This window comes from Hyperoodon ampullatus, assembly GCF_949752795.1.
Source record: "Hyperoodon ampullatus genome assembly, chromosome: 4".
Taxonomy (NCBI): Eukaryota; Metazoa; Chordata; class Mammalia; order Artiodactyla; family Ziphiidae; genus Hyperoodon; species Hyperoodon ampullatus.
Window position 1 is genome coordinate 99,711,644 of NC_136917.1, and position 14,225 is coordinate 99,725,868.

At 39.0% G+C, this 14,225-nt stretch overlaps 1 protein-coding gene across 14 annotated transcripts in view; it reads left to right on the forward strand.

Moving 5' to 3' along the window:
- MCTP1 (multiple C2 and transmembrane domain containing 1) overlaps nt 1-11,853 on the forward strand; it is a gene marked incomplete at both ends in the record, with an annotated part of 539,514 nt that extends 527,661 nt beyond the window's left edge. For all 14 annotated transcript variants that reach the window (XM_079702735.1, XM_079702743.1, XM_079702744.1 and 11 more), the window contains 2 exons: nt 10,205-10,302; nt 11,782-11,853. In XM_079702735.1, the coding sequence (XP_079558861.1) occupies nt 10,205-10,302; nt 11,782-11,853 (170 nt within the window). The remainder of the gene's footprint in view (nt 1-10,204; nt 10,303-11,781) is intronic.
- Nucleotides 11,854-14,225: the final 2,372 nt, after the last annotated feature.

The window sequence follows — 14,225 nt, forward strand, 5'->3', positions numbered from 1 at the left end:
ATTTAAAGAAACAGTTTCAACTAAGACAGTGCTTTCACTATACAAGGGAAGAGGCATTTCCACCATGTTCTTGCGTCACTATTGTATGCTCTTTCATTCCTTTCCTTCCTCTGATATTTAAAACAGGTGCTGTTTTATTGAAGGAATTAAGGTAGGGCGGTAGGTGTGGCAGTTTATTACCTCTAACCTACTTAGGGTCAGACCTGCCATCTCAGTTGTGATAGGTGGGGAACTCCGGGTTTCCTTTCCCCAGGTTCTCAGAAACTGGAGCCCACGGCAGGCATCTGGCTGTGTAATCTGGGTTGGCCTCACTGGCAAGCTGTCTTAAACGTAATTTGCAGAGAATGTGTTTGGGTCTCTTGTTTCATCAAATAAAGTAAAACAAAGAACAGTATTCCTTTAGTGGTAGGCGATTGCTGAAATATTAAATAGAAATTTAAGACATGAGTCTCACATGGGGAGACAGGGACCAAATCATAATTGCATTAGTTTATTCTGCTGAACTCCCTGAAGAAGAGCCAAGATGCTCCAGTTTGTGACCCAGTTTTTACCACTCTGATTTCAAAAAAAGCTATTTATGTATTTTTATGTGAATATGCTTGGTAATTTATTAACTGCAATATAAATTTAAAACAGTAGACTTATCCAATTGAAATTCTACATTATTCCATAGAATATGTAGAATAGGTACTTCTAGTTTTATACATTATTTTGACATTTCTACCTCATTAAATTTGGGGGTTTTGTTTTGTTTTTTGTATAATAGCTCCAAATTCATCTGTGTTTGCCCCCATCCACATTTGCTCTTCAGGTAGCACAGAGGATTCACTGTTGAATAATTTAGCACGGGTAGGTATGGCTCATTTTTAATGGTTCTTGGCCATTTTAATCCAAGAAGTGATCCAAGTAAGTCAATCACAGTAGCATTGTTTGCAAGCCTTAAATTTAAATTTCTTATAATTTAAAAGGAAAATTGGTTTCTAAAAATGTCAATGCCAGAAATATAGTAATGGAAACATATTTTCTTTCTTGTGATGAGAACTTTTAAGATCTACTCTTTTAGCCACTTTCAAATGTGCAGTACAGTATTAACTAGAGTCACCATGCTGTACGTTAGATCCCCATGACACTTTATTGCTGGAAATTTGTACCTTTTGACTCCCTTACCCACCTCCCACTCCTCCGCCTCTGGTAACCACCAGGCTGTTCTCTGTATCTATGAGCTTGATTTTTGTTTTTGTTTTTTTTAAGGATTCCACATATAAGTGAAATCATATGCAGTATGTGTCTTTCTCTGTCTGACATATTTCACTTAGTATAATGAATGCCCTTGAGGTCAATGCATGTTATCACAAATGGGAAGATTTCAAACTTTTTGATGGCTGACTAATATTCCATTGTGCATATATATACCATAACTTTTCTACCCATTCATCCATCAATGGACACTTAGGTTGTTTCCATGTCTTTGCTATTATAAATAATGCTGAATGAACATGGGGGTGCACATGTATTTTTGAATTAGTGTTTTTGTTTTCTTCAGATAAATACCCAGAAGTGAAATTACAGGATCATAGTGGTAGTTTTATTTTTAATTTTTTGAGGAACCTCCATACCTTTTTCTGTAGTGGTTGCACCGATTTACATTCCCACCAGCAGTTCACAAGGGTTCCCTTTTCTCCACACCCTCCCCAACATTTATTATCTATAGACTTTTTGATGATACAGCCATTCTGACAGGTGTGAGGTGATATCTCACTGTGGTTTGGATTTGCATTTCCCTGATGATTAGTGATATTGAGCATCTTTTCATGTATCCGTTGGCCATCTGTCTTCTTTGGAAAAATGTCTATTCGGATCCTCTGCCCATTTTTTAATTGTTATTTTTGACAATTGAGTTGTATAAGTTTTTACTATATTTTGGATATTAGCCCCTTATCAGATATGATTTGCAAATATTTTCTCCCATTCTGTAGGTTGCCTTTTCGTTTTGTTGATGGTTTTCTTTGCTGTGCAGAAGCTTTTTAGTTTGACACAGTCCCACTTATTTTTACTTTGGTTATCACCTATAGTTTCTTCTAGGAGCTTCGTGGTTTCAGGTCTTACATTCAAGACTTAGTACGTTTTCGGTAATAATTTTTGTAAGTGGTATAAGATAGTGGTCTAGCTTCATTCTTTTGCTTGTGCCAGTCCAATTTTCCCAACATCATTTAATGAGGAGACTGTCCTTTCCCCATTGTATATGCTTGGCTCCTTTGTTGTAAATTAATTGACCAGGGACTTCCCTGGTGGCACATTGGTTAAGAATCCACCTGCCAATGCAGGGGACACAGGTTTGAGTCCTGGTCCGGAAAGATCCCACATGCCGCGGAGCAACTAAGCCCGTGCGCCACAACTACTGAGCCGGCGCTCTACAGCCCGCGTACCTAGAGCCTGTGCTCCACAACAAGAAAAGCCACTGCAATGAGAAGCCCACACACTGTAATAAGAGTAGCCCCTGCTCACCACAAATTGAGAAAGCCCATGCACAGCAACGGAGACCCAATGCGGCCAAAAGTAAATTTATTTAAAAAAATTGACCATATATACATGGGCTTATTTCTGGGCTCTCTATTCTCTTCCATTGATCTATGTCATCTGTTTTTATGCCAATACAATACTGTTTTAATTACTATAGGTTTATAATATAGTTTGAAATCAGGGAGCATGATGGCTCCAGGTTTGTTCTTCTGTTTTAGTATTTCTTTGCAATTCAGGGTCTTTTGTGGTTCCATACAAGTTTTGGGATTGTTTCTATTTCTGTTAAAAATGCCATTGGAATTTTGAAAGGGATTGTATTGAAACTGAAGATGGCTGTGGGTAGTATGAACATTTTAACAATATTAATTCTTTTAATCCTTGAGCAGGGAATACCTTTCCATTTATTTGTGTCTTCTTCAATTTCTTTCCTCAGTGTCTTACAGTTTTCAGTGTACAGGTTTTTCATCTTCTGGGTTAAATTTGTTACTAAGTATTTTATTATTTTTGATGGGATTGTTTTAATTTCTCTTTCTGATAGTACATTGTTAGTGTATAGAAATGCAACAGATTTTTGTATATTGATTTTGTATCCTGCAACTTTACTGAATTCATTTATTAGTTCTAACAGTTTTTTGGTGGAGTCTTTAGAATTTTCTCTATATAAAAAACCATGTCATCTGCAAATAGTGAGTTTTACTTCTTCCTTTCCAATTTGCATTGTTTTAAAATCTATTTGTCTTATGTAAGTATAGCTTCCCCTGAATTCTTTCAGTTCCATTTGCATGGAATATCTTTTTCTATCCCTTCATGTTTAGTCCGTGTGTGTCCTTACATCTGACTTAATCTCTCATAGGCAGCAATATAGAAGGGTCTTTTTTTTTTAAATCCATTCAGCCACTTTATGTATTTTGACTGGAAAATTTAGTTCATTTACATTAAAGTAATTATTGATAGGTATGTACTTACTGCCATTTTGTTAATTGTTTTCTGGTTGTTTTGTAGTTCCTCTGTTCTTTTCTTCTCTTGCTTTATTTTGTGGTTACCACAAGGCTTATGTACAAGAACTTAATTTTTTAAAAAAAACTTAATTTTTTTTTTTTTTAGCTGTGTTGGGTCTTTGTTGCTGCATGTGGGCTTTCTCTCTAGTTGTGGCGAGCGGGGGCTACTCTTCGTTGCAGTGCATGGGCTTCTCATTGTGGTGGCTTCTCTTTGTTGTGGAGCACGGGCTCTAGGCACATGGGCTTAGCTGCTCTGTGGCATGTGGGATCTTCCTGGACCAGGGCTTGAGCCCATGTCCCCTGCATTGGCAGGTGGATTCTTAACCACTGCACCACCAGGGAAGTCCCAAGAACTTAAGTTTGAATGCATTTGAACGTTCTAAATTTTTACTCTATTTCCCCATTTTATATGTTACATTTTACACCTTTTTATTGTTGTGTATCCCTTAACTAAATATTGTAGTTATAGTTATTTTTACTATATTTGTTGTATAATCTTCATACTAGCTTTATAAATGATTAATCCACTATGTTTAGTATATATTTACCTTTACTAGTGACATTTGTACTTGCATGTGTTTTCTACTTATAGCACACTTTCTTTTGGCTTAAAGAAGTCCCTTTAACATTTGTCATAAGGCAGTTTAGTAATGATAAACTCTTTTAGCTTTTGCTTGTCTGGAAAACTCTCTTTTTCAGTTCTGAAGGATAAGTTAGCTGAGTAGAGTATTCTTGCTTGGAAGTCTTTTTTCTTTCAGCACTTTGAATATATTATGCCATTCCTTTCTAGTCTGCAAAGTTTCTCCTCAAAAATCTGCTTATAGTCTTTTGGGGGTTCTCACGTACATAACAAGTTGTTAATCTCTTGATGCTTTTATGACTCTTGTCCTTAACTTTTCACGTTTTAATTATATGTCGATGTGGGTTTCTTTGGGTTTCTCGTATTTGGAACTCCCTGGGCTTCCTGGATCTGTATGTCTGTTTTCTTCCCCAGATTAAGGAAGTTTTCAGCCATTATTTCTTAAAATACATTTTCTGCCCTTTTCTCTCTCTCTTCCCCTGCTGGGACTCCCTATAATGCAAATGTTAGTATGCTTGATGTTGTCCCCATGAGTCCCTTAAGCCATCTTCACTTTTTGTCATTTTTTTCTTTTTGCTGTTCTGATTTTCAATAATCCTTTCTTCTTCTTCATCTAGTCTGCTGTTGAATTCCTCTAGTGTATTTTTCAGTTCAATTATTTTATTCTTCAGCTCTGTGACTTCTATTTGGTACTTATATGTTCTATCTCTTGGTTGAACTTCTCACTTTGTTCATCCATACCCTCCTGAGTTTGGTGAGCATATTTATGAGCATGACTTTGAACTCCTTATCAGGTAAATAACATCTCCATTTCATTAAGGTTTTTCTCCCTGAGGTTTATCTTGTTCTTTCATTTGAAACATTTTCCTCATTTTGCTTGAATCTCTGTGTTGGTTTCTATGCATTATATGAAAGAGCCACCTCTCCTAGTCTTGAAGTAGTGGTCTTGCATAGGAGATGAACCTTATCATTCAACCTTGCCTTAGCTCTTAGTTGTCTCCCAAACCTTTGTGATTGTCCAAGCAGCCTATTCTATTCTATTCTATTTATTTATTTATTTTTGGCTGTGTTGGGTCTTTGTTGCTGCATGCAGGCTTTCTCTAGCTGCAGAGAGCAGTGGCTTCTCTTGTTGTGGAGCATGGGCTCTAGGGCGTGTGGGCTTCGGTAGTTGTGGCACACGGGCTCAATAGTTGTGGCTCACAGGCTCTAGAGCACAGGCTCAGTAGTTGTGGCACACGGGCTTAGTTGCTCTGTGGCATGTGGGATCTTCCCGGACTAGGGCTCGAACCCATGTCCCCTGCATTGGCAGGCGGATTCTTAACCACTGTGCCACCAGGGAAGTCCAAACCTATTTTATTTTTAATAGCCCTCCCTCAGTAGTTGAGGATGTGTGAAGACCTGTCAGTGTCTCAAACAGGAGGATCTCAGGCAGCACCTAGATTCAGGCTAATTGAAAGTCATTCCCTTAGGCAGCAGCTTTTAAATTATGCAGATATATACAGTGGGATTGCAAGTGTAAGCCCAGCTGGCCACCAGAGACAGATGATCTGGAGGTGTCCCCTGGGTGAGAGTCACAAAAATCAGGGCTTTGGATGAGTTTATAAGCTCCTTTCTGGGAGATACTGATAAGCTGTGGTGAAGCAGAGGGAGAGTGCAAAGATAGCATCCCCTGGCCTGTGTCCCCTGAGAGCACCTGCATAGGCCCCTAGATGTGTGCCAAACCTGAAAGCTGCCCCTCAGGCCAAAGCTCCAGGACAAGCAAATAGGCCTCTTTCATAGAAAGACTGGGGTGTGTTTCAGTCTCCTGTTTGTGCAGTGCCCTGGTGGTGGTACCTTGCAGAGAACTATCTCTTGATTGTTACAGTCCTGAGACTCAGGAACACCAGCGCCCCTGACCACCAGAGTCAGGCAGTCAAGGGGCATCCCCTGGGTGGCAGCTGCAAAAACTGGGGCACCAGACATGTGTAAGAGCTCCTCTCTGAGGTGTCTGGAAGGGTTTACAGTCAGCCCTTAGATGTGTGTTTAATTAGAAGCCTGCCATGATAAAATTATAGGCCCGTTTCACAGAGAGATTGAGCTCCTTGGTCTGTTACTTCTTGCTGTGCCCTGAGGGTGTTAGCTGTTTAAGACCTCTTTCTCTATTGGTTACAGTCCTTTGGGACCTGCAAACATAAGCCCCTCTGGCCACCAGAACTAGGCAATGTAGAGGTGTCTCCTGAGAGCAGTTGCAAAAATTGGGGCACCAGCCGAGGTTCTGGGAGATACTGGCAAGCTAGAGCAAGGCACAGAGAGAATGCAAAGATTGCATCCACCAGCCTCCGTTGGCCTCTGTTCCCTGAGAACACTTCCATAGGCTCCTAGAAGTGTGCCAGAGCAGATTCCTGCCCCTCAGGCCAAAGCTCCTGGGCAAGCAAATAGCGCTCTTTCTTGGAAAGACTGGGGTGTTTCAGTCTGCTGTCTAGTGCCCTGGGGGTGGTAGCCTGCCAAGAACTGTCTCTCGAATGTTGTAGCTCCAGGGGACCCAGGAGCACCAGTCCCCTGGCCTCCAGAGCCAAGCAATCAAGGAGTACCCCCTGGTGGCAGCCACAAAACCCAGAACACGAGACGTGGGTAAAAGCTTCCCTCCAGGAGATACTGGTGCTCTGAAGTGCAGTAGAGGGAGAGCTCAAAAATGGGGCCCACCAGCTTCTGTCCCCAGATAGTATCCCAGCAGGCCCCTGCCTCTCCAGCCAACTCTTTTAAGATTAGGAAATGAATTTTCTTCACATAAAACCTGGGCACCTTTCAAACAGCTGCCTCTATGCTGGGCCCTGGGGTGAGCGAGTGCTTATGAGCTCTTTAAGAGCCATTCTCCTTTCACTATAGCACTTTGGGTCTCATGGATGCAAGCCCATTGACTTTCAAAGCCAGATGCCTTGAGGGCTCAACTTTCAGGTGCAGGTCTTAAAAGCTGAGGTGCCTTATGTGGTGTACAAACTCTTGGCTACTCAGGGAGAAGCTCCGGGTTTGTGAGTTTCCTCCTGATGGTGGGTAGCTGAACTAGGGGTGGGGTTTATGGTGAGATTCTCAGCATCTCCTATCCACTTGAATGTAGCCTTTTTCTCATTTGCCCCACATGAAGGAGGTGCTCAGCTAGTTTTCAGGGGGGTGTTTTTTGGTTTTTTTTTACCGGAAATTGTTCCGTATGTAGCTGTAGAGTCGGTGTGTCCATGGGAAGAGGTGAGTTCACAATCATCCTAGGTCACTATCTTGAACTGCCTCATAGATGTAAAACCTCAGCACCAGATGTATGTGAAAGCTCCCTTCGGGGAGATACTGGTGCTCTGGAACATGGCAGAGGGAGAGCATGAAGATGGTACCAAATGGCTGGACCGAGGCAGTCAGGGAGAGATGGTTCCTGCCAGAAAAGAAAAAAAAAGATGGTGGCTGCCAGTCTCTGTCCCTGAAGAGTACCCAGGTAGGCCCCTGAATATGTTTTGCATCAGATGCCTTCCCCTCATGACAAGCAAAAGATCCTTTCCCACACAAAATCTGGTTGCCCCTGGATCAGCTGCTTCCATGCTGGGCCCTGGGGAGAGTGAGTCTGAACACACAAGTTGGTTTTGGAAGCTAGATGTTTTGAGACAAATAGACTAATTAATAGAACAGAATTGAGAGCCCAGAAATAAACCCAAGCATATATGGTAAATTAATATTTGACAAGGGAGCTAAGAATACTCAATGAGAAAAGATAGTCTTTTCAATAAATGGTGCTAGGAAAACTGGATAGTCACATGTAAAAGAATGAAACTTGACCCCTATGTTACACCAGTCACAAAAAATAACTTGAAATGGATTGTAAGACCTGAAACCATGAAACTTCTAGAAGAAAACATTTTTTAAAAAGTTCTTTGAGGGTGTCCCTGGTGGCGCAGTGGTTGAGAGTCCGCCTGCCGATGCAGGGGACATGGGTTCATGCCCCGGTCCGGAAAGATCCCACATGCCGTGGTGCGGCTAGGCCCGTGAGCCATGGCCACTGAGCCTGCGCGTCCGGAGCCTGTGCTCCGCAACGGGAGAGGCCACAACAGTGAGAGGGCCGTGTACTGCAAAAAAAAAAAAAAAAAAAAAAGGAAGAAAACAGTTCTTTGACATGGGTCTTGGTAATGATTTCTTGAAAAACACAACAACAAAATTAAAAATAAACAACTGGGACTGTATCGAGCCAAAAAGCTTCTGCACAGCAAAAAAAAAAAAAACCATTAACAAAGTGAAAAGACAATCTACAGAATGGGAAAAAATATTTGCAAACCATATATCTGATAAGGGGCTAATATCCAACATATATAAAGAACTCATACAATCCAATAACAAAAAAAATTAAAAATGGGCAAGGGACCTGAATAGACATTTTTCCAAAGAAGATATACAAATGGCCAACAGATCCATGAAAAGATGCTCAATAACCCTAGTCATTAAGGAAATGCAAATTAAAACCACAATGAGATAATAGCACCTCATGCTTGTTAGAGTGGCCATCATCAAAAAGATAACAAATGCTGGTATGGATGCAGAGGAAAGGGAACCTTGTACACTGTTGGTGGGAATGTAAATTGGTACAGCCACTATGGAGAACAGTATGGAGAGGCCTTAAAAAAATAAATATAGAACTACCATATGATCCAGCAATTACACTTCTGGGAATTTATCCAAGGGAAACAAAAAGACTAACTCCAAAAGATATCTGCACCCCCATGTTCATAGCAGCATTATTTACAATAACCAAGACATGGGAACAATCTAAGTGTCCACTGATGGATGAATGGATAAAGAAGTGGTATACAATGAAATATTATTCACCATAAAAAAACAAGGAAATCCTGCCATTTGCAACATGAATGGCCCTTGAAGGTGTTATGTTAGTGAAATAAGTCAGAGAAAAACAAACACTGTATGATTTCACTTATATGTGGAATTGAAAAAAAAAAAAAAAAAAAAAGCAAAAATAAAACCCCTGAAAAGCCCAAACATCAAACTCACAGAAAAAGAGAAAAAAATTTTTTCTTTTATCTATACGAGATGATGGATATTAGCTAAATCTACTGTGGTAATCATTTCACTATATGTGTACATCAAACCATCATGCTGTATACCTTAAACTTGTATGTCAATTATTTCTCAAAAGTAGAAAAAGAAAAAAATCTTGATGTTTTGGGGGCTCATCTCTCCAGGTGCAATTCTTAAAAGTTGGGGAAGCCTGATTTGGGGTTCAAACCCTCACTGCTCAGAGAGAAGTCCCTCCTGATTGTGGGTTCTCAGGCTAGGGGTGGTGTTTATGGTGTGGTTGTGTCCCTGCCTCTCCTACCTGCTTCGATGTGGGCCTTCTCACGATTGCCGGTGTGTAGACTCACTCAGCCAATTTTTAGGTTATTTTCAGAGGCAGCTGTTCCATATGTAGCTGTAGATCCAGCATGTTGGTGGGAAGAGATGTGTTTGGGATCCTTATATGTCGCCATCTTCAAAGCTTTTTATTTTTTTAAAGCTGGTGGTTAAACCCTTCCAAATTCCAGGTCATTTTGAAATTAAAACAAAAAAAGCAAAAACCCAGGTTAGTTTGCATAATAACAACACCTCCCCACCACTGAAGAAAAAAAGTGTATCTTTTGAAAAGGGGGAACAAGTCAGTCAGATTTCTTGCCTTAAAAACAATCCCAATCCAAAATGTAGGGAGACAAGTTTCATCATAGATGAAACATTAAAGCAAAGCTTCTAAGTACTGTAACACTGAGGGGAAAGGCAAGATAGGTCATTGATCATTCTTGCCAGGTGCCTTTTGTTTCCCAAATAGAAAGCCTTTCCTGCTGGGAAGAAGCCACTGAAGTACAAAGAGAAAAACAGAACAGCCATGGAGTTGGGAAGGTGGAAAGGAGGGAAAGAGGGAGGGAGGGAGGAAGGAAGGAAGGAAAGGAAGGAAGGAAGGAAGAAAACTGGGTTTACTGGTTCATTCAGTCAAGGCTGAAATAAAGGCAGCTTAATCTAGATCTTTAAATCACCACAACACTTCTGCCAGAAATGTGTATTTGAACTCCAAACTTTATAGATTTCAATGTTTGATCTGTCACTTTTTCAGGCATCAATAAATTTACAAAAAAGCTGCGGAGTCCATATGCAATTGATAATAATGAACTACTTGACTTCCTTTCCAGAGTCCCTTCAGATGTGCAAGTGGTATGTAGGTTTCATTATTATAACTACAGGCATAGCTCATTTTATCGTGCTTCACTGATCTTTTTTTTTTCTTTTTTTTTTTTTTTTTACACGTTGAAGGTTTGTGGCAACCTCGCATTGAGCAAGTCTATTGGAACAATTTTTTCCAACAGCATTTGCTCACTCTGGGTCTGTGTGTCACATTTTGGTAATTCTTGAAACGTTCTGAACTTTTTCATTATTATTATATTTGTTATGGTGGCCTATGATCATTGATCATTCATGTTACTATTGTAAAAAGATTAATACTTGCTGAAGGCTCAGATGATGGTTAGCATTTTTTTAGCAATAAAGCACTTTTAAATTAAGGTATTGCTGTTTTAGATATAATGCTATTGCACACTTAAGACTTCAGTATACCATAAACAGAACTTTCATATGCACTGGGAAACCAAAATATTCATGTGACTTGCTTTATTGCAATATTTGCTTTACTGCAGTGGCCTGGAAACAAACATGCTATATCTCTAAGGTATGCCTGTATCATTTTAATGTAGTGTGGCATTGGGTTTTAACTTTTATATCCATTTAATTTTGAAGGTTTTAGAAGAGCTAAGTAAAGCTAATAAAGCCTGTAGAAGATTTTGCCATTCAGGAATTAGCCCAGTTGGGGTGTTATCCTAGAACTACTTACAGAGAAGATTGGGGAATGAGAGGCCATTGCATAGAGAACCTACCAGGGTGTCAGGGGGACAGTCCTCCCCCAGGGTTCAGCTGGAGTTTGTGAAGGGAAGTCACCATCACCTGAAGGAGGAATTAGGAATATTAGATGGTGAAAGCAAAGTATGCCAGCAGACATTGAGAAAAACACTTCCTTAAATAAATGGCACGAATTAAGTGAGTTTTAAAGATGTCTGTTTTAGAGATCAGTGAAGGGGGAAAGAGTAACTGATTTTTGAGAACTGGGGCATATCTCAATCCTTTGAAAGCCTTGGAGGTTAATTAATGCCCATTGATCATTAAGTATTTTCAGAGTAAAATGACAAATGTTTTTATCAAACTATTGAAGCTGGGTTGGAGCAATACCTTTTTCCTTTGTTTCAGCTGAGTTTTTGATTTGGTATCAGACATGAGAGTGGGCTGGATGGAGATGAAGCTGATATTAAACAAGCACATAATAAATTATAGAGAACCATTATTCGGCCCTTCAAAATAGATGGAGATGGTTCTGCTTTTAATGTTACTTGGGTATAGGCAATAGAGACCTCAGCCTGTTACCAAAGTTCACATCAGGGCTCTCATGTAGATTCTGGCACGATTTCCCTTGACTCTTTGCTCTATCATTCTATTGTTTTCTGCATCCCAGCTGCAGATCGCATACTGCTTCCAGAGCGAGCACTTTCTTTTTCCCCAAGCATAGTCTCTCAATTCCTTTGCTTTTCCTTCCTTTGCCAGAAAGTGGCCACCTGACCAGCCTTTCTCTGAACTCTGTTTAAACAGGTGCAATACCAAGAACTGAAACCAGATCCTTCTCATAGCCCATGTAAAAGGAAGAAAAACAATCTTGGCTAGCCAGCTCCCAGCACTGAGGAGACGAGCATCTGTTTGGGAAGATAAAAGGAAAAGCCTTCAGCCTGAGCCACATTTCCTTTCTTTCTGTTTTTTATTTATTTTGCGATTTTACCATGATTGAGAGAATTTGTAAATAGTGTACAAAGGCATATGTCTTTGAAAATATACTTCCATTGTACAGAATCAATTTGATAAAGGTTTAGCTATTGCTGCGTGAAAGCCTTGTTAGCTGTGGATAATAATATAACACATTGGAACAACAAATGTAAGAATGGTAACACTGGGAGATACACATTTCTCTAATTACAAGTGTAAGAACTAGAATATTAAATGCTCAGCTGTGCGCTGATTAAATCTACATAAAATGTAAATGTCAATTTGATTTTAAAGTTTTTTTTTAATGTGACTATTTTTTGTCTGAAAAGTAATCCATTACAGTTTTCTATGTTTTATACATTTCACAAGGGAGGAGGGATCCCAGAACCTAAATAATGGAACAGATGCATTACAACTTACCATAGATTCGGATCCTGATATTCATTCCTGTGCAAATTATTTAGATATGACTAGGCTGACTTTAAGCTAATGAGTGAAGGTATATTCACCTCCTCAAGAGAATCTTCCACACACTGAAATCCTACAAAGAAAATTTCCAGATCTTCTATCATTCCATCTAAAACCTTAAAATCTCTACAGGACTACACAAAAAATACTGCCAGGTTTATAAATGATGATTGCCTATAAGGATTTTTATACCAATCACTATTAATTTGTGCCAAGTTAGCAAATTAGCAACCCAGTTCAGTTGTCAAAAATCTAGCAAATTAAATCCACATTGCTTTTGGTGTCAGATTATGCCTCTGTGCATCTAAAATTATTTAATACTCAAGTGTTCTCACAGAAAAAAAAATGTATCTACTTTCTTATTAGGTTACTGAACTGCTTTAATATGCATATTATGATTTTTGTTATTAGTGTGAATTTTAACATAGAGGAGAATGCAGTGTGCTAAGTGATATGCCGGTGTTTCATTACATTCATTTATAGAAAAAAAATCATTCTTGAAAATATGAATGCATGAAAACCTATTTTGTAAAATAAACTGCTTATGGGGAGGGCGAGTTTGCCTTTGAAAATGTTTCACTACTTACCATAGAATCTATACTTAAAAATTGCATTCCCGACTCTCATATAGTTTTTGTACCTAACTTCCTGGTATATCAAGGGAGTATACCTCTAGAGAGAATTTGGTAAGAATGTCTTGCTTCCCTGACTTGGTAGGGGATTAAGCTTGGTTGAAATTGCTGCAGTGTTTTGCACTACTTTATTAACAATGGACTGGGATAGGGTGAAGGTAGGGGTCATGCTGGAAAAATGTAGAAAAGCCAGAAGCGAGAAATATATATTTCACTCTATAGAAAGATTCTTTAAAAATAAATTTAATCTCATCAAAGCTGATTTTTAAAGTATTTTTATTTTAAAGCTATGTTGTTAAATACTGTTTCTTATGATAAAACTATTTTGATCTGTTTATACACTATGCTTGAAAGAATGTCAATTAAATTCCCTTTCTACAGAAAGGCTTTGACCTCAATATGCTCTATTTAGTGCATCATGTTTATAATGACATGCTTACATCCGCATACCATCATTGTTTGTTAAGACACACGTAATACTTCATGAAGTTGATGTTGCTACAGGAAGTTTACTGATGGAATAATTGTTTGAAATAACTTTTGATTATACTTTGTGTGAGATTTGTGTTCCGTGCTGACATTGTCTACTCAAATGTCTACAAGCCTGATATTCTAACACCTCAGATGTACCTAGTGGATAGCAACCATTAACAGATGACTAATTTCTGTTTCATGCTATCAAATTTCAGATGTTTAGTTCAATGGTAAGGTTGACTATTCACTGCATTAAATAAAAAAATAATCTTTTCTAAAAATAATCAGTACTTTTTTTTTTGGTCTCATATAAATAATATTTTACTTAAAGAAACCCAGGTTTGGTTTGGAAGAAAAAAGGCTTTCCCTGAAACCTTGCGTGCTGTATAAAACGCAGCACCTTGCAGGGGTGAGTATCCAGTGACACTGCTAGAGGAGTAAGAACTATCTTGAGGCATGAAAGTGATATTCAGGGGAATCTTCATTGCTTTTACAAACTACTGCACTCACAGACTGAAAACAAGAGACTGTGAATAACAGAACTTTAACCAGTTCTTTCTCCTTCTCACGAAGGCACAATTTTGCCTTTTGAAAGCTGCTTGATTTGTTTTTGAGAGGTTTGTAAACACATAAATATTTTAAGATATGTTAAGAGACTGGATGTCACTCTAACACCTATTTGGACTGCTATATACAGTAGTC